The sequence below is a fragment of the Condylura cristata genome, unplaced genomic scaffold, assembly GCF_000260355.1.
Source record: "Condylura cristata isolate star-nosed mole 26May11 unplaced genomic scaffold, ConCri1.0 scaffold00028, whole genome shotgun sequence".
In the NCBI taxonomy this organism is placed as follows: domain Eukaryota; kingdom Metazoa; phylum Chordata; class Mammalia; order Eulipotyphla; family Talpidae; genus Condylura; species Condylura cristata.
Window position 1 is genome coordinate 17,204,783 of NW_004567129.1, and position 22,797 is coordinate 17,227,579.

The 22,797-nt window shown below is 50.9% G+C and overlaps 3 protein-coding genes across 5 annotated transcripts in view; 2 read left to right on the forward strand and 1 right to left on the reverse strand.

Annotated features, from left to right (window-relative positions):
* The window catches only part of CENPT (centromere protein T), a 9,273-nt gene extending 2,386 nt beyond the window's left edge, over positions 1–6,887 (forward strand). The window contains exons 1-13 of one of the 3 annotated variants that reach the window (XM_012730774.1): positions 712–865; positions 2,392–2,482; positions 2,618–2,705; positions 2,816–2,912; positions 3,032–3,168; positions 3,304–3,340; positions 3,539–3,687; positions 4,240–4,440; positions 4,993–5,319; positions 5,586–5,679; positions 6,227–6,397; positions 6,484–6,588; positions 6,659–6,887. In XM_012730774.1, coding sequence (XP_012586228.1) covers positions 753–865; positions 2,392–2,482; positions 2,618–2,705; positions 2,816–2,912; positions 3,032–3,168; positions 3,304–3,340; positions 3,539–3,687; positions 4,240–4,440; positions 4,993–5,319; positions 5,586–5,679; positions 6,227–6,397; positions 6,484–6,588; positions 6,659–6,782 — 1,734 coding nt within the window. In that variant the 5' untranslated portion in view covers positions 712–752 and the 3' untranslated portion in view covers positions 6,783–6,887. Of the gene's footprint in view, positions 1–711; positions 866–2,391; positions 2,483–2,617; positions 2,706–2,815; positions 2,913–3,031; positions 3,169–3,303; positions 3,341–3,538; positions 3,688–4,239; positions 4,441–4,992; positions 5,320–5,585; positions 5,680–6,226; positions 6,398–6,483; positions 6,589–6,658 lie in introns of those variants that run through there. The other 2 variants (XM_012730775.1, XM_012730776.1) reach the window with 2 other exon arrangements.
* Positions 6,888–7,050: 163 nt separating this feature from the next.
* On the reverse strand, positions 7,051–19,849 carry TSNAXIP1 (translin-associated factor X interacting protein 1). The gene is made up of 15 exons (XM_004690218.1): positions 19,703–19,849; positions 12,338–12,447; positions 12,108–12,234; positions 10,901–10,994; positions 10,241–10,437; positions 9,714–9,849; positions 9,131–9,300; positions 8,902–9,061; positions 8,696–8,826; positions 8,424–8,549; positions 8,168–8,320; positions 7,961–8,070; positions 7,624–7,750; positions 7,445–7,551; positions 7,051–7,288 (listed from the first exon to the last, which is right to left on the reverse strand). The coding sequence occupies exons 1-15, from the start codon at positions 19,847–19,849 to the stop codon at positions 7,051–7,053; spliced, it is 2,133 nt and encodes a 710-aa protein (XP_004690275.1).
* A 331-nt stretch (positions 19,850–20,180) lies between these two features.
* The window catches only part of RANBP10 (RAN binding protein 10), a 62,011-nt gene continuing 59,394 nt past the window's right edge, over positions 20,181–22,797 (forward strand). The window contains exons 1-2 of the mRNA XM_004690464.2: positions 20,181–20,523; positions 21,305–21,416. Coding sequence (XP_004690521.1) covers positions 20,289–20,523; positions 21,305–21,416 — 347 coding nt within the window. The 5' untranslated portion in view covers positions 20,181–20,288. The remainder of the gene's footprint in view (positions 20,524–21,304; positions 21,417–22,797) is intronic.

Here is a 22,797-nt window from a genome sequence, read left to right on the forward strand (position 1 = left end):
AAAAAACTATTTTTCTGGTCTTAATACCCAAGTGCTACCATTGTATTTCTGTTTACTTCTGCTGGTCTGTACAGCTGAGGGCCACAACTTGAACCTCTTCAAAGAGCTTTTATTTATATAGTAACATTTTGTTATATGTTAAAAATTTTTATAAAATGTGTGCAGTAGAAATAAAATTCTGCAAAAAATCATTGTATCTTTTTTTTCCTTTAAGCATTTATTTACTTAACAGGCAAGTCTATTGCTGAGGGGAGCAGTGAGCTAAGAGGTCTCTTCTAAGAGATAAAGACCCTATAGACAGAGCTGTCTTGGCAAATGCAAAGCTGAGCAGGTCACATATAAAACAAAGTTATGTTTTCCTGGCTTTGTGTCTCATCTTCAGAGAGGCAGATGGAAATGAAAAACATTCTAATGATGGTGACTCATTTATTGATGGTTTGCCTTAAGATGTGTCAGGCGTCACTTGGGCGTTATCTCATTGAATATGGGTATCATCCTCAACTCACAGATGAGGCGATTTAGCCTCCCATTGGCTGCACAAATTTACTTGTGCTCGCTCCCTTAAGATGCTTCCAAAACCAGTTAGCAAGTACCACAGAACGCGATATTCCGCGGGGCAGAAGGACTAAAACTACAATTCCCGTGGGGCCGTGGGGCCGTCTCGCCGTCTCGCGAGAGTTGGCTCAAACGCGACGGCGGGAAGGCGGAGTCCTTCGCTATTCAAGCGGTTGAGAGGGCGGACAGCTGAGGCCATGGCGGACAGTTACAGTTCTGACAGCGAACCTACGACGCGCACACTGCTGCGGCACGTGCTGGATACAGCGGACCCACGCACTCCGCGACGACCCCGGAGTGCTCGGACGCGGTATGTGAGCCTACAGCTCACGGGGAGTGATGGGAAGGGGCGGTTTTCCCGTCATAGGTCGCTGATCCTGTTTGCAAAGGGAAACTCTTGGAGAGGAGCAGAAAGCCCAGGTCTACGAGTCGTCTAGCTGTGCTCGGGTCAGCTATTTGTGTCCTCACGCCATACCAGGGTGCTACATCTTTTGGTGTCCGCCTCTGGAGGTGAAGAATAGGCGCTCAGGAACTGGTTTCTACCCTTTTTTTCTATGTCATTGTGTCTCCAAACCAGAGTATCCAGTATCTGCTGTGAACTGCCTCCCTGGTGGCCCCACCTTGCCTTGCAAATTTTCCCTCCCTGGTGGTTCCACCGTGCCTTGCAAATTTTAGTAGCACCCTCTATAGCTCCCAGCTGGAGAGCACAGCCTAAGTACAAGTGGGGAGGCAGGGAATTCGGCATGTTGGTGGTTGAGAGCTGTGGTGGGCTCACAGTGCAGACTGTGGAAGTTGACATCTGCCAGAATGGGGCTACATAGTTCTTTTACGCTATTGGACAGCCCTTCACTATGCTCTTACTTAATTTTTAAAGAGTTTATTTATTTATGGGGTACAGGCCGGAGGTGCAGGGGCGGTGAGAGGATTCACCAGAGACAGAGCGGGGAGCAGAACAGGCTGATGAACGAAGTACACTGCTGAGAGGAGCAGCGGGCGGGTCAGGAGGGGTCTCCCGAGCCATGTGGGTCACCTCCAGGGCAGGGGATCAAACGCATGCTGAAGTGGCTTTAGCTTCTTAGTGCTGTGCTTTAACCTGCTACGCCACCAGGGAGGGCCCTATTTTATTTATTTACGCATAGAAGAGCTGGGTTGTAGGCCAGAGCAGGGGGATTAAGGGGCTCACTCGCAGTGGGGGGCAGAACAGGCAGGTCTACTGAAATACACTGCTGAGGGGAGCAGTGGGTGAGACAGAAGAGGGCTGCTGTGCCATGTGGGTCAGCTCGTTGGCCTGAGATTGAACTTGTGCTGCAGTGGCTGCAGATAACTTTGTAGTACTGAGACTTAACTCCTTGCGCCACCAGTGAGACCCCTCACTGTATGTTTAGACCTAGAAGTTATGAAGTGGGAGCAGTACCCTGGGAACATTTATGTAGCTCTGGACTCGAGAGACTAGGACTGAGGTGAACCTTGTGGAGATTGTTGTCAGACTCTGACAACAATTTTAAAAATTGTTAAAATTTTTGAAATACTTAAAGATCCTTCTAGATTGTTCCTCTAATGGATACTCTTCCAGTAACTCCTCTTGTTTGTGTGACTGATCCTAATTCTGCCAAAGTAACCTCTGTGGAGCCTTGTATAGCCCTTTTCTGTAGTTGAGTCATCATATTCTCTCCTCCTATTTTCCATGGGCTCTACTTCAACTATGGCATGAAGCTGGAAAGAAGGGCTATGGAAGCAGCAAGTAGTTTCTGATCCTATAGTAAAAGATCCTTGGTGAAGGTACTCTACCTCCTCTAGTGTCCCCTTGCTACATAAGAGACACTGGTCTTTACATAGTGCCCAGGGAGCGCTACCTGAAACACCCTCCCTCAGGAGGCGGAGCAGCCAAACAAAGATGACAGCCAGGAGGAGTTCCCGTAGAACCAGGGTAAGTGCCCAGCCCAATGGCCAGTAAAGGGATCTGGGTGCCTTTAGGCTCTCTGTCTAATCTTGCTCTGGAATCCACATTGAGGGAATCTCAAGGCAAAACAGCAGACTAATTACTTGGTGCTTTTACCCAAAGTCTACTGGCAGATCGACTCATATCCAAGCCAGTGGGTACCTGGAAGAGCAGACGCCTCGAACTCTCCTGAAGAACATCTTACTAACTGGTACGTGAACCCTGGTCTGATGACTAGAATGAGGGATGCCGCCAGCCACAGTATTCCTTATTTAGGGCAGTCTCCCTGCCAGCCTCACCCTCTCATTGCTATTTCTGCAGCCCCAGAATCTTCCATTGTGATACCAGAACCAGTGGTAAAGCCAGTTCCAGCACCACATGTTGTCCAGCCCTCAAGACTGGAAAATAGCCGGGGCAGGTACAGAGTAAATTCCCACCTTGGGCTAGGTAGTTGGGCAGCTCTTACCAGTGAGCCTCTTGGGAATCCCCAAAGCCAGAATTGGGTTTTCTGGCCTGAGATCAGCTCTATCCTTGTAGCCTGGAACTGCAACTTCCTAAGCTTGAGCCATCCACAGCCCTAGCTCCAGGTGTGCTAGCTCCTGGCAGGAAGAAGCAGAGGCTGAGATTATCAGTGTTTCAACAAGGAATGGATCAGGACCTGCCTCTCTCCCAAGGTGAAGTGCTATGTATAAACTCTGGGACACTTTTCACCTGTCCTCTAAAGAAAAAGAGAAGGCAATAGAAAGAAGGTTCTTCTGGGCCTGGGTAATTCATCATGGTTTCTTTTTTTTATATATATCCTCTTGCAGAGCCTCAGGGGAATGCAAATGCCTCCTCCCACACCAGGTACTGTTGCCTATTCTGGGGGTTGATGGAGGAGAGGTGCTGACTAGGATGGAATCTGGTCATACAGTCAGTTATAACCTGACAGCATGGCCGTGTTCTCAGAGATGAGAATTCCAGGGCAGGTGGGGGAACTCTAGGAGGGTTGGGGGACTGGGTCTTAAGTACCTGACTTCCATTGTGCCTCTTCCTTTCCACCAGCTCCCTCAACCTGACCTTTGCCACACCTCTCCAGCCACAGTCAGTACAGAGGCCTGGTTTGGCCCGCAGACCTCTCACCCGCCGAGCTGTAGATGTGGGTGCATTTTTACAGGACCTGAAAGATACTTCCCTGGCCTTGGCTCTTCCAGGTAAGGTTAAGATTTTCCTCTTCTGGCCGATGAAGAAAGCTGTGCCCCAGTGACTATGTATTGTGTCAAGGGTAATGAATAAATCTGGTCTGTAGGTCTATGAGGAGTTCTTTCTACAGATTTTCCCTTGTCTGAGTACAGCCCAGTCTTAGTTCCAGTGTCTTTTAGAAAGAACCCCATATCCTTGAGGAGAGAAAGGGCTGAGGGTAGGAAAGGTGTGTGATGTGATTAGAGATTGTTGGGAGGCTGAAAGAGAATAGCTGTCCTGGCAGAACTGATGTGTGGGAGCCTGATTCCAGAAGATAAGTCAAGTTCACCAGAGTAAGGGAAGGGTTTTATGGAGGAGAAGAGAATGAGAAGTGGAGAAAAGGCACAGGTGAGTGGTTTGGATGGGGCAAGCTCTGGAGCCGGGGCGTGCTAAATAGCAGGTTGAGGAGCAGGAATGTAAGCAGAGAGCCCTGTGGTGTCACGTAGTCTCTTTTCTTCTTGGAGAGAAACTCAGGGGTTCCAGTACCCAGGAATACAGGGTTCCAACTGGCCCTTGCCCTCTAGGTGACAACTGCCAAACGCCTGTTGCTGCCCCACCAGCGGACATGGTATTGGAGGACACACAGCCCTTCTCCCAGCCTTCGGTTGGCCTTTCCCCCAGAGTGCCCCACTCCCTGCCGTGCCCCGCTCCCATGGGAGTTAAAGATGCTGAGAGGCCTGTTGGTCACGGGGCATGGCACAGCAGGCCTGAGCTGCAGAACAACAGTGAGTATGGGGCAGGTGACCTGGAGCCAGACCTCACTGGGGCGAGAGTTGTCACTGGTGGTCTGCCCTCTTTTTTTTTTTTTTTATTTATTTTTAGTTATTTATACATACAAGAACTGGGGTGCAGGCCAGAAGTATAGGGACTGCTTGTGAGGAGATTCACCAGAGGAAGAATGGTTTGCAGAACGGGCAGATCTACTGAAACACACTACTGAGGGGAGCAGTAGGCAAGACAGAAGAGGTCTTCTGCTCCATGTGGGTCAGCTTCCTGCCTGGGGATTGAACTCGTGCTATAGTGGCTGGTGACAGCTTGATAGCACTGAGACTTGAACCTCTGCGCTACCAGGAAGGTCCCTGGTTTGCCTCTTTAAGCCTACATGCGTATAATCCCAGAATTTCCTCACTGTTGGTTCCTGCTCCATCAAACTTCAGAATCACTGTTGTGCTAAGAGACCCCAAACCAATGTCCTGGCGCTGAGTTTGGCTACTTCATCTTACCCTTCTCAGAGCCGAGGACTACTGCTTCTCACGCGTATTTTTCTTCCGATTCAGGTGATGAGGAGCCAGCCCAACTTCTGGCAGGAAAGGCAGGGGAAGCCAGTGCCCTTGCTGCGAACTTCCCAAATACCAGCAGCAATGTCTCTGGTGAAGATGGAGTCGAGCCTTTACAGAGTGAAGTCGTGGAGGAGGCAAAAGAAAGGATGGGAGAAAGCTTAAGTGTGAACAAAGCAAAGGAGGCAACAGTAGCACAGGAGTCTCCCGGTGCAGAAGAACATGAGGGAGACACAGATATGACAGAAACGGACGCGTCCTGGGAGGCTGTTGAGGCCGAGGTGCCAGAAGAATCTTCAGGGAATGAGGACGCCACTGGCAGGAGAGGTGAGGGGCTCCACGCAGGGATGTGGGCCAGGACCTGGGGAGAGCAGGAAGGACAGCTGGGCGCAGCGTCTGGCCTGGAGGCTTTTCTGAGTTGTGTCTCTAGGCACAGGTTGTGTTGGGCAATGAGGACTCTCAGGGTCCCTCAGTTGGCTGGCTAGAGCTTATTGGGGAACCTCGAGGAACAGAACAAAGAAGCTGTGAGCTTGTAGGGTTGGGTGAGGTGGTCAGGCCTCAGCTCCCTGATGAACCCTGACCTTCCTCTGCAGCAAGTCCAGAGTTGGCCTCCAGTATCATCCCTGAGTTTCTTCGGGCCAGACAATGTCAGCTTCTTGAGCCAGCTGCACCACCTAGGCCTGCAGTGTAAGATCTCACAGTTTTATTCCTCATGGGCCTCTTGGGAAGGGGTAAGCACTGGGGTTGTATCAGGCACCACAAGGTTACCCCCAAGCATAGATAGGTCTAAGCCCAGTGGAGCTGGGCTGGGTGGGCTCACTGAGAGCATAGGTACCTGCTTCCAAGGGCTGAGAGGAGCCTGGGTAAGGGGGTTTGCTTGGTTTAATGTGTAGTCTGAGAAGGCTTCCTGGAAAAAGATACTAGGGTTGGACAGGCAGCACTGGGCGGAGGGGAGGGAATGTCCACGCCAATGCCTGAACATCATAGGCTTGAGCAAGTACCAGTTTGTATGATGAGCCTGGACCAGCACAGTAGCTCAACGTGAAGAACCAGGCCCTAGGGAAAGACCAGGTCTCTGTGGGACCTCCCCATCCCCACTCCCTCCAGCAGGTGGTTGGAGCTGTTAGTTTAGGGCAGCCAAGTAGCATGTGCCCCAGTATTGGCAGGAGCCAGTGTCTTTGATCAGGGGTCTCTTGAGGCTGCAGTCCAACTAACTGTCCACTCCTGTACCCAGTTTACCTCTAGAGCATCCAGAACCTCTGCCAGCCAGGCTTCCTCCCAGAGCCCGACTCCCCAGGCTCCGCCAAGATTCCTACAAGGCTGGGTTGAGCCACTATGCAAAACTCTTTAGCTTCTATGCTAAGATGCCCATGGAGAAGAAGGCTTTTGACATGGTGGAGAAGTGGTGAGTCCTGGTACTTGGGGCGGGGAGAGGAGCCACTGAGAGCATGCGCAGTTTGTTCAGTCTGTTCTAACTGGCCTTGTTGGCAGCCTGGACAAATACTTCCAGCATCTTTGTGATGACCTAGAGGTATTTGCTGCTCATGCCGGGCGCAAGACTGTGAGACCAGAGGACCTGGAGCTGCTGATGAGAAGGTAAGTGGGCAGAAGCTGGGGCCGTGGGATGGAGCGGGGGCGCTGACTCTGTCTCTGTCCTCTGCTGCAGGCAGGGCCTGGTCACCGACCGAGTCTCCCTGCATGTGCTTGTGGAGCGGCACCTGCCCCTGGAGTATCGGCAGCTCCTCATCCCTTGTGCATTCAGTGGCAACTCTGTCTTCCCGGCCCAGTAGTGGTCGGACCTCAGTACCTGTCCTTTTGCCACACGGGACCCTTTGGCCCACATACCCTTCTAGGGCACCTCCCCACCCCCAGCATCAATAAATGTCACAAACAGAACTCGCTGACTTTGGTGTATATCCTGGTGCCAGCCAGGCAGAAACCAGCCCTTCTCCCCTGGACTCCCAGCACGCCTGGAGAACAGCATGGGTTCAGACAAACAATTTTATGCTAAAAGTCAGGGGTTAGCGGCATGTAGCGCCCAGGCTACTCCCAGAGGCCCTAGCTCGCAGGGTCCTGTTCTCGAGGTCCCATGCGCCTGACGTCGGCCATGTGAAGCTGTTCCAGCACGGTCTTGACATTTACCACAATGCCCTTTTCCTTCTCGCCCTCTTCTGGCAGTTCTGTCACAGGGATCTGAACGGCCTGGCTCAAATAGCTGTTCAGGGTCTGCTTGTCCAGGCTGGGATCAATGTTCATTAGGGCCTCACGTAGGCGGAACAGGTTCACATCTTCACGGCTGCCCCACAGGAAAGAGAAAGAGAGGCCTTGACCGTTCTTTGTAGCCTAAACCCCAAGATACTGCCAGACCTGAGCAGTATCCAACAGCATGCCTAGAGCACAAGAGAGACCCCCGCCTCTGGCTTAGTGGACGGGAGGGCCCTTGGTCACTCACAGCTCCAGGCCCAGCTCCTGCTTCAGCTCATGTAAGTACTCGTCCTTTTCATTCAAACACTGTTCTCGCAGCTTTTTCACAAAGAGCATACTCTGTCCTTCCTCGTCCTGCCACAAGACAGTGGTTAGGGCTCAGCAGAAGTTAGGGTAGGGCTGGGCCACTCTGACACCCTTACACACCTCCACAAACAGTGAACGGTACTGGAGCAAATCTGTGTTGCTGCTGTCAGGTTGCCAGCCCCCTGCCTCCATCAACTCCTGAATTCTCTCGTCCTTCTTGAAGGGGAAGGTGCTCTTGAGCACAGTGCTGGGGGGGAAATGTGAGCGCCAACAGGGGCCTGGCCAAGGCCTGGCCACCCATCGCTGTGCCCACGCTACCAGCCCCATGAGTGCTCGAAAGGGTAGCCAGCCCCGAGGCTGTGCCCTCCCACCAGGATCCCCTTTTCTCTGCATACCTGGGTGCCTGGCCAGAGGCAACGCTGGGCAGGACTTTGGGATGGGGGGGCCAACCTCTTACCTTAACTGTTCCATGGTAATTAGTCCCTCGTTCTGGCTGTCAATACTTGACATCTCCTTCACCAGCTGGGCTATGATCTCCTTCTGCCTGACGTACACGCTCTCTCTGTTCTACTGGGAGGGAAGCATTCACTAACTTCCTGCTTCCTAGGGTAGGGACAGATGGCCTGTGTGGGGAACAAGGGTAGAGGGCCAGGCCCACTCTCACCTTTCCCATCAAGACTGCATAGAACTGACTCATAATATCATTGGTGCGGAAAAGCTTGATATTTTCAAAGATAGTGTAAGCCCAAGCCATGGCATCACCAGGCCCAAAGCGACGCTCCAGGAAATTGAAGAAGAAATCCGAGAAGTTCTCTTTCTGCAGGGTCAGGGGGAAGACGGGCCGGTGAACCTGCACATGGTCAGTTGGCTTCCTTTTCTTACCCTAGCACTTCAGACTGAAACGCGTGGTGACATCTGACCTGCTCCTCACTAAGACGTTCCTTCCAGAATTCCTTGATGAGGTCAACCACAGCCTTCTTGGTTGGCTTCATGTTTGGAACACTGCCTTCAAAGCGAAGGAAAGGGGGGGTGCTTTCCTCATAGCCCTAGAAGGGAGAATACCAGCTCATCTCTGGGACCCACCCTCAAACAGGGCAGAACCCCAGGCATTCCCAGCAGCCAGGCTTGGATCTTCTGACACTGACCCCCACCCTCCCCTCACACTCCATCCCCGGCCCAGGGACTCGCCTACCAGACCAGAGAAGAAGTCTTTCTCCCGGAGCAGCCCCTCGCCTATTTCCTCCAAGAGTACGTCCACCAGCTCGTCGCTGTTTTTGCCCTCTGCTAGCATAAGCCAACGTTCCGGGCCTCCACTCACCACACCTGCAGGTGGGGAAAGGGTTCTGGGGTCCAGATCGCACACTTGAACGGTCCCTGGGGCCCCCACGCCACCGTCACCTTCACACTTGGTCCAGTCGGGCCGTGGCGTGGAGGTGCGCTGGATCTCCTGCAGCTCTGCGTAAAACTGGTCCCGCTCCTTCAGAGTACTCATGTGCAGCTGCAGCAGGATCTCGTGCTCCTTGCAGACCTCTTCATAGTCAGCTCTCAGGCTGTCCAGCTGTGGGCCAGGAGATTGGCCCTTGCTCCCCACTCACAGCCCCTCCCAGCCTCACCCGCCCACCAGCACCTGCTCCTGCAAGTCCTTATTGGTCTTCTCCTGCATTTCAAAGTCCCTCCTGGGCACGACGTCTCCGAAGTTGGCCTTCATGGTGTTGAGTTCCATCTGAGTGCGGGTCAGGTCTTGCCGAGTCATCTTCAGAGCCAGCGTTAGCTTCATGGGGTCCTCCCCCCAGACGCCTGCCAGGGGGCCCGACCAGCTCACATCACCCTGACTCTGGGATCTCTCGCCCAGGGCAGGGTTAAAGCATCCCTTGGGGCAGTCCCAGGCCCTTCTGCTTCCCTGCTTAGGAACCCCTGCTTGGTCCCACAGCACTACCAGCTTAAAGTTTCAGCCTTCACTAGAGAAGCCCAGAGCATGGGGTCCCAGTCCTGTCCTGCCCTCAGGGGATCTATGCTGCATCAGCTGCCAGCAATCGTTTCCTACTCAAACATTGGTTCTATGATTCTCAGTCCAGCTCAGAAGATATCCACATCTCCCGTCATGACCAGCTGAGGACTGGGCAGATGTTAGGAGAGTTGAATGAATTGGGGTGAGTAGTGAGATCCAGACTCCTCTGCAGTGCCTCCTGGAAAGGAAGCCTTGGGCTTACTTGGGGATTGGGCTAGTGACATGTCCTCCCGCTGGTATCGTAGCTCATTCAGGTCTGCGATGAGGATCTTGCGGGCATCGCGCTCGGTGAGGTAGTGCAGGTACTCCTGAGCCAAGCTCTTCCTCAGTTTGCTCACCTGTTAGGAAAGATGGTCAGGCTGCCTCTGGGGTTCTATGTGCAGCTGGTCACCACAGGGAATGGGACAGATGCTGAGTGGTCTCATGAGGACCTGGGAACTGGAACAGGAGAGGAGAAGGAGGCTGGCCATTCCTGAGACTCCAGCAAAGGGCCAGCGCTGCTAACCATGGAGAGTGGCCACCGAGGAACAGGACTCTGACGCACAGAGCCAGTGCTAAGCTGAGGAGGAGGCCCAGATGTGGAGGTAGCAGGCATCTGGGGGGAAGTGGTGGCTCAGTGTTATTTCAGGCAGAAGGGTGGAGTTTAGGGGTCACCTCAGTGACAAAGGTCCCTCCAAGGGTGGGGTGTCAGGAATACAGGGAGCTGTTCACCAGACTGCTTCCGTTCACCTCACTCTGTAGTGCCAACTTCTCTTCATTTTTTTTGTCAATGAGTTTCAGCAAATTCATCTTCTCTCTCTTCAGTATGGAGATTTCGTATCTCTCCTCAGCCCTCATGGCCAGGATCCTCTCGTTACAGTCTTCATTCACAGTGACCAGCTTGGCCTTCAGGGGCTCCAGAGCCCGAATCTTCTCCCTCTGTTGGGCTAACCAAGGACACGTGGGAGAGTTCCTCTTGGGTCAGGGACAGCGAACAGCCGGGAGACACTGATCCTGCGGTCAGTGTGGCTGTGGCTCTTACAGACCCCAGGCATCTGTGCATACCTTGCTCACAGCACAGCCCTTGCTTACAGCCTCTGTGCTTGCATATAAACCAGGGTCTGGTCCAGGTAAGGCCAGGGGCTCACGTGAGCCCTCCCCTACAGCCTTCAGTCCTGCTGCTGCCCCTTGCCTGGCCCCTCCAAAGCCTGCTGGGGGAGCCTCTTCACTCTCAGATGTACTCCCTGACTCTTGAGTTTCACTCTCAGTAGGAAAGGACAGGAGGTGGTCAGGTGTCCCACCACAGGCCACCTCTCGCAGGACAGTGTGAGCCAGAAGACTGAGTAGGGCTTGGTAACCTTAAGGCCGCAGCCCGTGGCTGTGTGCCCATTGGGGAAGCTACGGTCTTACCCAGCATCACCTCATAGGCATTCTTGATGGAGGACAGCAATGGCTTGTATGTCTTAAAGTCCTCAATGAAGAACTCAAAGACTTCTCTGTAAGGCTGTCAAGAAAAGGGAATCTCTTAGCTACTGGCCCATAGCTGCTGCCCTCAGTAGGACCTCGGTTTGCCTTTCCTTGACTTCAGAGTGTCCCAGCACATAGCTACTAGTGACTCACAGTCAGATGAATGCCCCAGGTAACAACTGGGTCTTTCACTGCCATGGGACTGAGGGGCAGTTCTGTCCCTCTCAGCTGCTTCCCAGAGGTCTCTCCTGCTGCCAGCTCTGAGGCCTGGCAGATCACAGGGTTGGGACCTCCCTCTCTGTGCCTAGGCACTGAGTCGTCTCTGGCCTTCCAGATAGCCATTTTTTTCTATGTGTTGTGTCTCAATTGGCCTCTCACTGGCACCCCCTCATCATCTTAGAGCCCTGGAGGGGCAGGAGGAGAGTGAAGGTTCTAGCCCCACATTCTGCCTACCAAGTAGAGGTGTGGTTTCCTGTCCCACCTGCACATGTAGGAAGTTTTGGGAGAGAGCACTGTGTCCTGGAATGAGTACAGACCTGGCATCAGTCATGAGAGTTAGAATCCCAGCCCCCCCCCCCCACCAATGCCCTTGGCCTTCTCCAAGCTTCTGTTCCTTGTAGGGTAGGGACCTGCAGCTGTGAGATGGTGTGTAAGGCCTATCCAAGTTCTGGCACACAGGTGCAAAGCAAATCTCTGTCAGGGATTCCCCCGCATTGTCCCTGTTTGAACAAGGACTTAGGGACTTCCCCAGTATGCACTAGAATTTAGTCCGCATCTAGATCTCTCTCTCTCTTTCTCTGTGTCTGGGCTAATTGTTCAAGCTTGGGGCTGTGGTTGCTTGGGTTGTGGAAACTGTGTGGCCCCTGCTCGCCTGGCGGCCAGCATTCAGCCTCCCTTTACTGATGCCCAGCAACCACAGTGGGCGCTGAGGAGCACAGAAAGCATCCTGTCCTTTCGGGAAAACCGAACATCAGGAGGTTGGCTCCATACTGCCCAATCACACCATATATGTTTCCCTTGAAGAGGAAGGGGAACCCAGAAGAGTCAGAGCTGGGCAAGGCTGGTCTCCTGAGTGTCTGAAGTGCTCAGAATTGGTGAGCAGCTTCTTCCCCCTGCCCCCTCCCCTCCCCGCGTTTCTCCACCATCTGACCTGCAGCCTCAGCTCTTGGGCAGAATCCTTGCCCAGGTCCAGCAGGAGGAGCTCCTTGCGCAGGTAGTTCTCTAGCTGCTCCAGGTACCTGGGCTTGGCAGTGTTCAGGGGCTGGTGCTGCCAGCTGCTGCAGGAATGGTGGACTGAGATGTGACAGGCACCCTACAGGGCCCTTGCACCTGGGCCTGGGGTAGCACACCCCTGTTCAGCACAGGCCCACCACAGCTTACCCTGTTCGCTTCCGGTAGTCCTCTGAACAGGGCTTTCGATTACACAGAATGGTCTGGCCACTGGTGTGTGTGGGCCATGGGGACAGATCACCTGCGGAGAACTGATAGGACTGCAGGAAGGGACACATGCAGTTACCTTACAGCATTGCTCCCCCTCCTGATGTTCCTCTGTATCCTCCTTCCCTTCCTGATTTTATTTTAAAAGATTTATTGGGCCCTCCCTGTTGGCGCAACAGGTTAAAGTGCAGCACTATGAAGCTATCCGCAGCCTCTGCAGGACGAGTTCCATCCCCAGCCCGGGAGCTGACCCACATGGTGTGGCAGACCTCTCCTGATCTGCCCGCTGCTCCCCTCAGCAGTGTATTTCAGTCAGTCTGCCTGTTCTACACCCCACTCTGTCTCTGATGAATCCTCTCACCCCTTGCACCTATGGCCTATAACCCAAATCTTGTATGCATAAATAAATAGATCTTTAAAAAAATAAAATAAAAGATTTATTTATTTTTGTGCCACCAGGGAGGGCCAAATAAATCTTTTAAAAATGTACATATTTAAAACAGAAAATGGTCAGGGAAGCATTCAAGATATTTAATTACTTGAAATACTTTTTTTTAAAAGATTTATTTATTCATACAGAACTGGGGTACAGGCCAGAGATACAGAGGGTGAGAGGATTCACCAGGGACAGAGTGGGGAGCAGAACAGGCAGATCGATGAAGTACACTGCTGAGAGGAGCAGCGGGCGGGCCAGGAGAGGTCTGCCACGCCATGTGGTCACCTCCGGGGCAGGCCGGAATCGAACTCATGCGGAAGCAGCCTTAGATTCTCAGTGCTGTGCTTTAACCTGCTGCGCCACCAGGGAGGGCCTGAAATACTTTTACTGTTAGAAAAGATGCCTCTGAGCTGCTAGAGGAGGAAAAGAACAATAAACAAAAAATAAAAGTAGAAGAGAGGGCCCACCCTGGTGGTGCAGCAGGTTAAAGCACAGCACTACGGAGCTAGTCCCAGCCACTGCAGCACCAGTTCCATCCCCTGCAGCGAGCTGACCCCCCATGGCACAGCAGACCTCCCCTGACTGCCCACTGCTCCCCTCAGCAGTGTACTCATCAGTCAGCCTGTCCTGCTCCCCACTCTGTTTCTGGTGAGGCTTCTTACAGCCCTGCACCTCTGGCCTATACCCTAGTTCTGTATGCATAAATGAATAAATATTCAAAAATAAATAAATAAATAATAAAAGTAGAATAGAAAAGCTGGAAAAATGAGAGAAGTTAAAAAATGAAGTCAAATTTTTGTTTAAAAGATGATGTGATATAATTTTTATGTAATTGCAGAGTAACCTGGGAAGACAGCTGGAAAGTTGCCCAAGAAGTACCTAACCCTGGGGGATTAGTGACAAGTTTTTCAAACGGCAAGTCGTGGTATTTAGTCTGCCTGGGGAGAACGTGGTCACCCTGCTTTGTGCTCTGCATCTTGGCTTGGCTGTTAACAGCTGGGAAGGCGCAGCCCATGCTGGCCTGGGAACCGGGGTGCTTAGTGCTCTCTGCTTCTCCCTGCAGGCGGAGACGGGAAGGAAGGCCTAAGGGGTGGCTAGCGCGGGGGAACACCGCCCCCTGGTGGTTCTGCCACCACCGCACAAAAGAGAGAGCCGGGTCTCAGATGCAGGGAATAGGAGGCTACCGACAGAGAAGGAAGGGGGGCCCCCTGCGGTGGGAGGAGGACGCCCCAAGTCATTTGGTCTTGTGAGGCTGGTGATGCGCCTAGTCTCCACAGAGCCCACACTTCTCTCCCTGTTCTTGCTTCCTGGAGTTAGGGTCTACATGTTGGGAGTTGGTAGCCTCATAAAGCGTGTGGCCCATATGGCCCCAAATTCTCCAGGGTGACATTCACACAAGGAAAGCCACTAACCAAACAGCCTGCAGTGCTCCACTGTGAGCTGGAATTACAAATATGTTCAAGTGTGTCCTTTCATCTGTGAGATTTGGACAATGGCTGTCTATTCACTAAATAACAATCCTGTGAGCGTGTCAATAAAAGTACTTACTGAGACAGCATTCCTTTTTATAGAAATACTTTAAAAAACAGGAATGGGGGTAGGACCTTTCCTCAGGCTGGTAAAGTATCTCCAGCCCCGTCAAGCCTGCATACACAGCGTTTCTGGAGCTGTAAATATATGGCAGCCGTTCAAGTACCCTATTAAGTTGGGTCCGTAAAAACAAATAGATCCAGTCACAGCCCTGAAGGATACTGGCAGATCTGCTGCGACAACTCTAGATCCTAGCTGGCACGTGGCAGTCTGTCTGGCACCTGACAGGCTTGAAGAGACGTGGTCCAGATAGCTGAGCTGTCCAGGGATCCCTGTGAAGACTTTCCAGAAGCCATGTAGCCAGTGTACACCCCCACCCAGAGCCTCTGGGCCATACGCCCTGACTGGGGAGAAACCACTCGGCGGGGCATGTTTCAAGTGTTTGGTGTTTTGGTGTTACAGAGAGGGAGGCAGATAGGGTCTGGGAGCTGATATTTGGGGTCCCAACAGGATGAAACCACTAACCAGCCCTTCCCGTTTCTGAGAAGTCTTGCGTTTTTGGAAGTTCTTGATTCTTGGGAAGCTTGGATCATCTCTGGTGACTCCTGAAGGCCCCACATGTGTTCTGCGCAAGGAAGGGGAAGGCAGGGTGAGTGGCAGAGCTTTCCACCTTTCTCACAGCCATAAGAAATGGTGCCATCTGCCCTGAGAGCCAGGCTTTGGGCGCTCCCAGCTCTGCCTCTAGATTCCCAGAGATCCTGTCAATCAGCTCATGGGCCTGGGCCCAAACCATTTTCCTATATTCATCATGAGTCTCACCCACTCACTGCTGCTCCAGGAGCCCAGGACCTGGTGGGCCCATACTACCAGTGTGCTCAGCTGACACTACAATGTCAGTGTGATGTGAGTAACTGGCACACTTTGGGGGAGTCATACCAAAGCAAGAAGCATAACACTTGGGGTATGATTCTCCAGTCTCAACTTACTGGCTGACAGGGTCACAGGGCTTGACATTTTTCTTCTTAGCATTTTAAAAAAAGATTTATTGGAAGTGCACTGGACTATGGTGATGGCACATGGGTGATTTGGTGATGGGAAGCCCATGGGGATTACAACTGAGATAGAAAAAGGCACAAAATGATGTAAAAGTAAACTATTATTTAAAATTAAAAAATATTTATTTATGTGTACAAGAACTGGGGTGTAGACCAGAGGTGCAGGGGATGAGGGGATTCACCACAGAGTGGAGAGCAGAGCAGGCAGATTGACTGAAATACAGTGCTGAGGGGAGCAGCTGGCAGGACAAGAGAAGTCTGTCAAGCCATGTGGGTCACCTCTCTGGCCAGGGATTGGCCTCGTGCTGCAGTGGCTATGGACAGCCTCATAGTGCTGTGCTTTAACTCGTCATGCCACCAGAGAGGGTCCAGGGATTGACATCTTTCTAACAGGACCCCTTTGGACAAGTCATTAAATTTCTCAGCCTTGTCTTCACATAGGAAAAATGGAGAAAATCTTGCTTTTCCTATCTCAGAGTTGTTGGAAGCTTAAATAAGAGTAAAAGAGAATGCAAAAATAGTCTATAAACTGCAAGGAGCTGCACAGATGTTTTTGATGACAGCAGGATGGGAGAGAAATGGATCCTAAGGCGATTTTAACAACTAGGTCTCTGGGGAAGTGAGCCTTGCTCAGACTCGAAGGCAATTAAGGGGCCAATAGGGATGGCTGCATATTGGGGCAGATCCAGGTAGAACCAAAGAAGGAAGTAATTCCAGTAATGCGTGCTAGGGGTGGCATGGTGATTTATGCTGCCAGACAGACCTGTGCCTCATTCCCCTTACTAACTGGTCACCTTGGCCATATATTTTTTTAAGATTTATTTATGCATACAAGAGCTGGGATACAGGCAAGAGGTGTAGGGGGGCGAGAGGCTTCACCAGAGACAGAGGAGGGAAAAGAACAGGCAAACTGACTGCCTGTCAATATACTGCTGAGGGGAGCAGCTGACGGGGCGGGACAGGGGAGGTCTCCACGCCAGTGGGTCACCTCCCTGGCCGGGTAACAAACATGTGCCGCAGTGGCAGGGGACAGCCTCATAGTGCTGTGCTTTAACCCTTGTGTCACCAGGGAGGGTCTAATCATGGGCATATTTAACCTTTCTGAACCTCAGAGTCTTTGTCCATAAAAATGTGAGTAGGTCTACTCAAAATCCTGGGAAGTTGAAAGCCACACTGGAACCCTTATCCAGTGGGGAAATAAGTCCTACAGGGCTCCTCAGTCTTCCTCCATGAAGCAGTGACAATGAAGACTCTCCAGTCTTCTATTGTCTCCCAATTGCACAAGTGTGAGCAAGACATGTAGAATAAGTAGACGTGTAGAAAAAGGAGTTCTGTCTAGACAGTCATGGGTTTGAGACAGGATACAACAGATGGATACATCTACTCACTGGAGTACCTTCCTGTTAAGACCTATCAATTTTCTAAACTCTGCTGGAATTACCACAAAGACAAGATAAGCAAGAAAACAGTGTGTGTGGAGGTTTCCCTGGTGGCCTAGGGGTAGAGTCTCAGCTCTACCACCACAGAGTCCCATCACAATGGCCTGAGTTTGATCTCCGGCCAGGGAGCTGACGCGTATGGCACAGCAGACCTCTCCTGTCTTGCCCACTGCTCCCCTCAGCAGTGTATATCAGATCTGCCTGGACTTGTCCCCACTCTGTCTCTGGTGAATCCTCTCAACCCCCCTGCACTCTGGCCTGCTCTCCAGTTCTTCTGTGCAAAAATAAATAAAATCTTTTTAAAAACAGCCTTGGGGATCTCCATAAATCTCGAGGCATTGACAAGTGGAAAGCACAATAGGTAATGGACATTAGTTCTGAATATTTTAGGAGGCGACAATGAAAAATAGACTTGCAAATAATAATAATAATCTTTATTATTCTATTAGATATGTTATGCCAATCCCCAAAGATGAATGGGAAACAGTGACTTAAATGTCTACTTCAAAACTGAAGAAAGTTACTTAACTCATAACAAGTTAGTGTATTTGTCAGGGGTTTGCCCTGGTATTGAGTGGATTCAAGTTGCTGAGTTCCATCTACTGTGCTAAGGCTGAGAGGGTAACAGAGAAAGCCAAGGGGGAGGAAAAATCTACCCCAGATGAACACACAGATGAACAGTTTCTTGTAAAGGGTACTGCTAATATATCTGTAGAGTCTTTCCAACTGTTACAGGGCAACTCCAATGTGAAATGGGATAGCCTGAGTGTGGGTTCCCACCTGAGTGCTTAAAAAGGACTTGTAATGAAATGTAACTGCAGGTACACACAAAAAAGTTGATAAAGGGTTTGTTTACAGAAAAGGGAAATGAAAAAGGAATAACTCAGTATGAAAAAGTGGTAAATTGTTGAATATGTCCCACCAGTTCCACTTAGCTGGAACCCCAATAGTACACTGAAACTTGGCAAAAAACCCAAGGCCTCCCCCAAGGCCCACATGTCTGGTCCTATACCAGTCCTGGCTGTTTAATTCCACCCTCAGTTCCCAGCAATCCTACCTTCAGTAGTGATGACATTATGGGATTTGTAGTGCTTGGTATCTTGGGTCTCTTTGGTCTGAATGGGTTAGGGTTAGGGTAGGGTCCATAAAACCTTTGTTTGTGGAGTTCATTCAGGACATCTTTTCCCCCAACAGAATGATATTTTATACTGCCATCAAATTTCACTTCAGCCATTATGTAATGTTTCGTTAAACTCTCAAGAGTCTGTTTTATATTCCTTCCAAATATTACTACAGTTTCCTAAAATCCTGCACTGGGTAACTATATTTATCCTCAAGCCTGCTTGGCTAAAATAAGCAAATTGGCATTTAATTTCTGACTTTTGCAAGCTTTTAAAAAAGATCAATTTATTTTTGCATAGAAGAACTGGGGTGTAGGCCAGAGGTGTGAGGGAAGCAGAATAGGCAGATCTACTGAAACATACTGCTATGGGGAGCAGTGGGTGAGATAGGAGAGGTCTGTTATGCCATATGCGGGTCAGCTCACTTGGGGGGATTGAACTCAGGCTGTAGTATTGATAATGCTGAGACTTAACCCCTAGACCACCAGGGAGAACACTTTGTTGGCATTAAAAAATATTCATTTATGCACACAAGAACTGGGTACAGGCCAGAGGTGCAGGGGGTGAGAAGGTTCACCAGAGACAAGAGTAGGGAGCAGAACAGGCAGATTGCGAATTACACTGCTGAAGGGAGCAGCAGGTGAGACAGAAGAGGTCTGCTGCGCCATGTGGGTCAGCTCCTTGGCCAAGGATCAAATTCTTGCTGCAGATAGCTGCTGCTACTTAACCCCTTGCATCATCAGGGAGGCCCTGTTGGCTTTTTTAAAGGCAGCAGATCATGAAGGATTAGAGTTTAGATGAGATTACTTCCCCAACCCTCACAAGGAATAAAAGAAACTAGATTCATTAAATTTACTGAATGTCTATTTTATGTATGAATTGTGAGGAAAGCTTCACATTTCTTGCCTTAATGTTCTCTACAATGTTTGTGAGGTGGGCTGTATCATCCCTATCACTGAGGTACAGTGATAGGGATTGAAACTTCACAAACCTCTGAAGTTCCAAAACTTGAAAGGTATTTACCCAATTTTTGTGTTTAAGTTCGTATACTTTGTGGTTTTCCTGGCTAACAGAGTGTGTTGTCATATTTTGCAGACCAGAAGCTACACCTCTGGAGCTACCCTGAGGTTGTAGATGTATTTGGGCTGCCTAGAGTCAGCCAGCAATTGACAAGTTTCTTCGGTGGGCGAAGAGACAGTTTATCCCTGTGGCTAAGAGCTCAGTTTCAGGAGTCTCACGTCGCTGGGTTGTGAAGTTATGCGTGTGAAATCCTAGCTCTGCTCCACCATTTATAATATGTGTAAAACACATAATCTCTCCAGGCATCTATTCTTCCTGTGTAAACTGATAGTACTATTTCATAGAGTTGTTGGGGGGTTAAATCTGGTACATAAAGCACTTAGAACATAATATATGCTCAATACAAGACAGGTGGTTGTTAGTCATGATAAAGTGCTCCTGCTCTTTTGCTACCCCATACTCTTCGAGCTGACAAGTCATATCCTGTTTCTGCATCACTGATTCTTTGGGGCTGCAGCCCTGGACCAACGGACAGCGGTAGGAGGTGCAGAGGTACAGATTAGGTACCATTTATGCAAGCACTTACGCCCTCCTCTCCGCCCTCAACTTTGCCAGCGCCTACCTCGACGGAGACGCGAAAGTGGACAACCGTGTCTTTGGCTTCGGAGAGGCCATATCCCTCAGGCAGTCGGGCAGGCGGCACTCACCGCCCAGAAAGCCGAGGTAGTGTACAGCTCGTCGCCATGGCGACCAGCCCCCAGCAGCCTAGCGGCGGGGGCGGAGTCAGAGTTGTGCCACGCCCCGACCCCAGTCAGCGCGGGCTGAGAGTAAGACCAAGTAGCAAAGAAGCACATCGATCCGGGTGCGAGGTTCCCTTAGAGTCCCTTAGAGTCAGTCACCACAACGAATTTGACCCTAACTACCAGAACCGAGGCAGGGGGATAAACAGAGGCCTTGGGGGTGGGAGGTGAACTGAGTGGCCGGAGCCCTATTGCAAATGGGAATTGTAGTTTTCGGTGTCTCTATGTCTCGGCGTATAGGCTTGTGACTGAGCAGGTTGTACTACATCTCCCAAGGTTCTTGCCAGCCTGCGTTGCCCCGCCTCTGGAGAGCTCTGCATTATGGGATATGGAGTCCGAAGTGTGGCGAGGCGTGGCAATGTCCAAAGAGAGGTGCCGGACTCGGACTCGGTTTCCCTGCGGCCCTGGCTGGCTCGCGGGCCATTGGCTGAGCGGGGCGGATCTGGTCCCGCTCCTCCCCGCCCCCAGTGACACAATAGCAGCTCCCTCCAAGATGGCGGCGGCGACGGCGGACCCGGGAGCTGGGAGCCCGCAGGCTGGAGACTCCTCCGGCGGGGGTGCTGGGGGCGGGCTGCCTTCCCCGGGGGAGCAGGAGCTGAGCCGGCGCCTGCAGCGCCTGTACCCTGCAGTCAACCAGCACGAGACGCCGCTGCCGCGTTCTTGGAGCCCCAAGGACAAGTACAACTACATCGGCCTCTCCCAGGGCAACCTCCGCGTCCACTACAAAGGTATGAGCCAGTTTAGCCCCCGGCTGGAGGAAAGGCCAAAGCATCTTCAGGGCGTCGCTGCTGCTCAGGCGCCTGCCCTGTCTCCTCCCTTCCCCGGCCGGGGTGCTCCGCGTTGGGCCTTAACTCCTGTGGGATGTCCAGGGTGGTGGGGTTGACCAGGCCAAGGACTGATTGCCTAGTCTGCTCTGCCCTGAGACACCCGATGTCAAGAGATCTGCAACAGGTGTCCAGATGCAGTGCTGTGCTCGATCTTCTACCCCGCAGGCCTTCCTGCTCGACCTGGGATAACTCCCAACTCCAGCTGGGCTCTACACCTGCTGTTTAGTTTGGGGAGTATCTGAAGAAAGGTGTCACGTTCTCTCCATTAGCCAGAAATTCGTGGGCTTGTGCATCCCAGATTGGGCCTGGGGTTCTGTGCTAAAGGTGGGAAGAGGGGGGGTGGAGTCTTTCAGGACTACTCCCATCCTGGGCTCCCAGGTGGGCTGCTTATATTTTGGAGAAACTGCCAGCAGCCTTCATGAACCTCTCACTTGCACCCACATTGCTTGCTGCCCCATTTAGTTTGCATGGGAGATAGTGTCTTTTGCAGGGCTGCTGTTCTCTGGAGGAGGTAAGCCAAAGGTGGGAGGTATATATGTTTGTTCAGTTGTCTAATTATTCCTTGGACTATGTAAAGTCTTCCTCTGGCTATGGAGGGTTGGAGTTGCCATGGAGCAGAGAAGAATGAGACTTCCATTCTTTTTCCTTCTGCTGATAAGCTTTCCTTGCTTTCTCCTATTAGGTCATGGCAAAAATCACAAAGATGCGGCCTCAGTCCGTGCCACCCACCCTATACCTGCTGCTTGTGGCATCTATTACTTTGAGGTGAAGATTGTCAGCAAAGGAAGAGATGGGTAAGTTGTCCATCCTTTTATTCCCCCAACAGGGAGCTGTTCCCTGGAGCTGACTTGACATCTGTGGTCAGAGTTCCAGGTCTCTTGAGCTTCTGAGCCATCTGTGCTGCAGAGAGTTGAATAGTGGACTACCTCTGTTACCTGCCTGTGGTTATGTCCTAGTTAAAGTAGCAGTCCTTGATGGCAAGTGGATGCACTGGAGGTGGAGGAGGGACCTTCTCTTTATTGATGTAATGAAATACCTCACAGGTCAGGGAAACAAACTTACATTAACAACTCAGTGTTCTTTAAGAATGGGATTTCCCCCACTGTTTTGTGGTGTCTATGATTTACCTCCTTTCACACTGTTCTTCCATCTAATGTTCCTTTTTATGGCTTTAGTCACTTAGAGGCTTCAAAGGGATAGTAGAGTCTTTCCAGCATTCATCAAAGCTGTGGCAGCCACTGGTCTGTCATCTCAGGGTAAACAGCATGCACATGGTCACAATCAGGTGACCTTGTTGCTCATAAACTTGTTTTTCAGTCCAGGACTTCAACACCAGTTGGACCAGCTTTAGGAAGGTCCTCATTAAAGTCAGCATTAGGGAGGATTCCTATTCTAGGGTGAGCTAAGCAAACACCGGAAATCAGAGGGGAGATTTTTTTTCTTTTTCTTTTTCTCTCATTCTGTCTTTTATCCAGTGGTTGTGACAAAGCAGGTGTATAAGTTATGAAATAACACGATTGCCACTGCCTTGGGAAGATGGGAATTTTGCCAGCCCCACCAGTTATCTTTGTACCAACACCATGTGTGTTTTTGAGTTTTCAGAATCCTTACTCTCTTAAGGACTGTCTCTCTTGTGATGCATGTAAGGTGCCCGGTCAAGGGGCTGTGCCTCCCAGCTCTGCCTGTTTCCTCAGCGATGCTCCAATAGCCCTGCCTGGGAGGGCTGTGTGGTCGTGGGTGAATCATGGGACTTTGCAGCTCTCGACCAACATCTCAGCTGCCTTTAACCCAGAATCCTGTGACTGAAATTCTGACCATGACACAACATTGTATCTTTCACTTTTATTCCTCTCTAGTGCATTTATAATAGGAAACTTAAATTACTGAAGGCTATTAAAAGCGTTTATTTTCCCTTTTCACCATCTGATAAGCACACATATTTACTGTGCTTGAACTAGGGTGAATGAGAATGGCCTCTTAAAACAAACAGTGAAAAAATAGCTATAATGTTGGCTGAATTGTTGGTGCTTTAGTGTCACATTGCCCAAGAGTAGGGAAGAAAATAAATTGTTTTCTGGATGGTCTTTATCATAGATAATAGTTAAGCTAGTGAGAGAAAAGCCTTTCAAAAGTGGAGTGTTTAACATAGTGGTCTGGATTGCTCCATCTACTTTT

What these genes read in the sequence shown, in the direction of transcription:
- TSNAXIP1 (XM_004690218.1), bottom strand. Translation starts at nt 19,849, where the DNA reads ATGTGCTTCTTTGCTACTTGGTCTTACTCTCAGCCCGCGCTGACTGGG. An exon ending in AAGACTTCTTCTCTGGTCTG is followed by an intron (nt 8,550 to 8,695) that starts GTAGGCGAGTCC and finishes TCTCCCTTCTAG; the next exon opens with GGCTATGAGGAAAGCACCCC. An exon ending in ATGCAGTCTTGATGGGAAAG is followed by an intron (nt 8,071 to 8,167) that starts GTGAGAGTGGGC and finishes CCCTCCCAGTAG; the next exon opens with AACAGAGAGAGCGTGTACGT.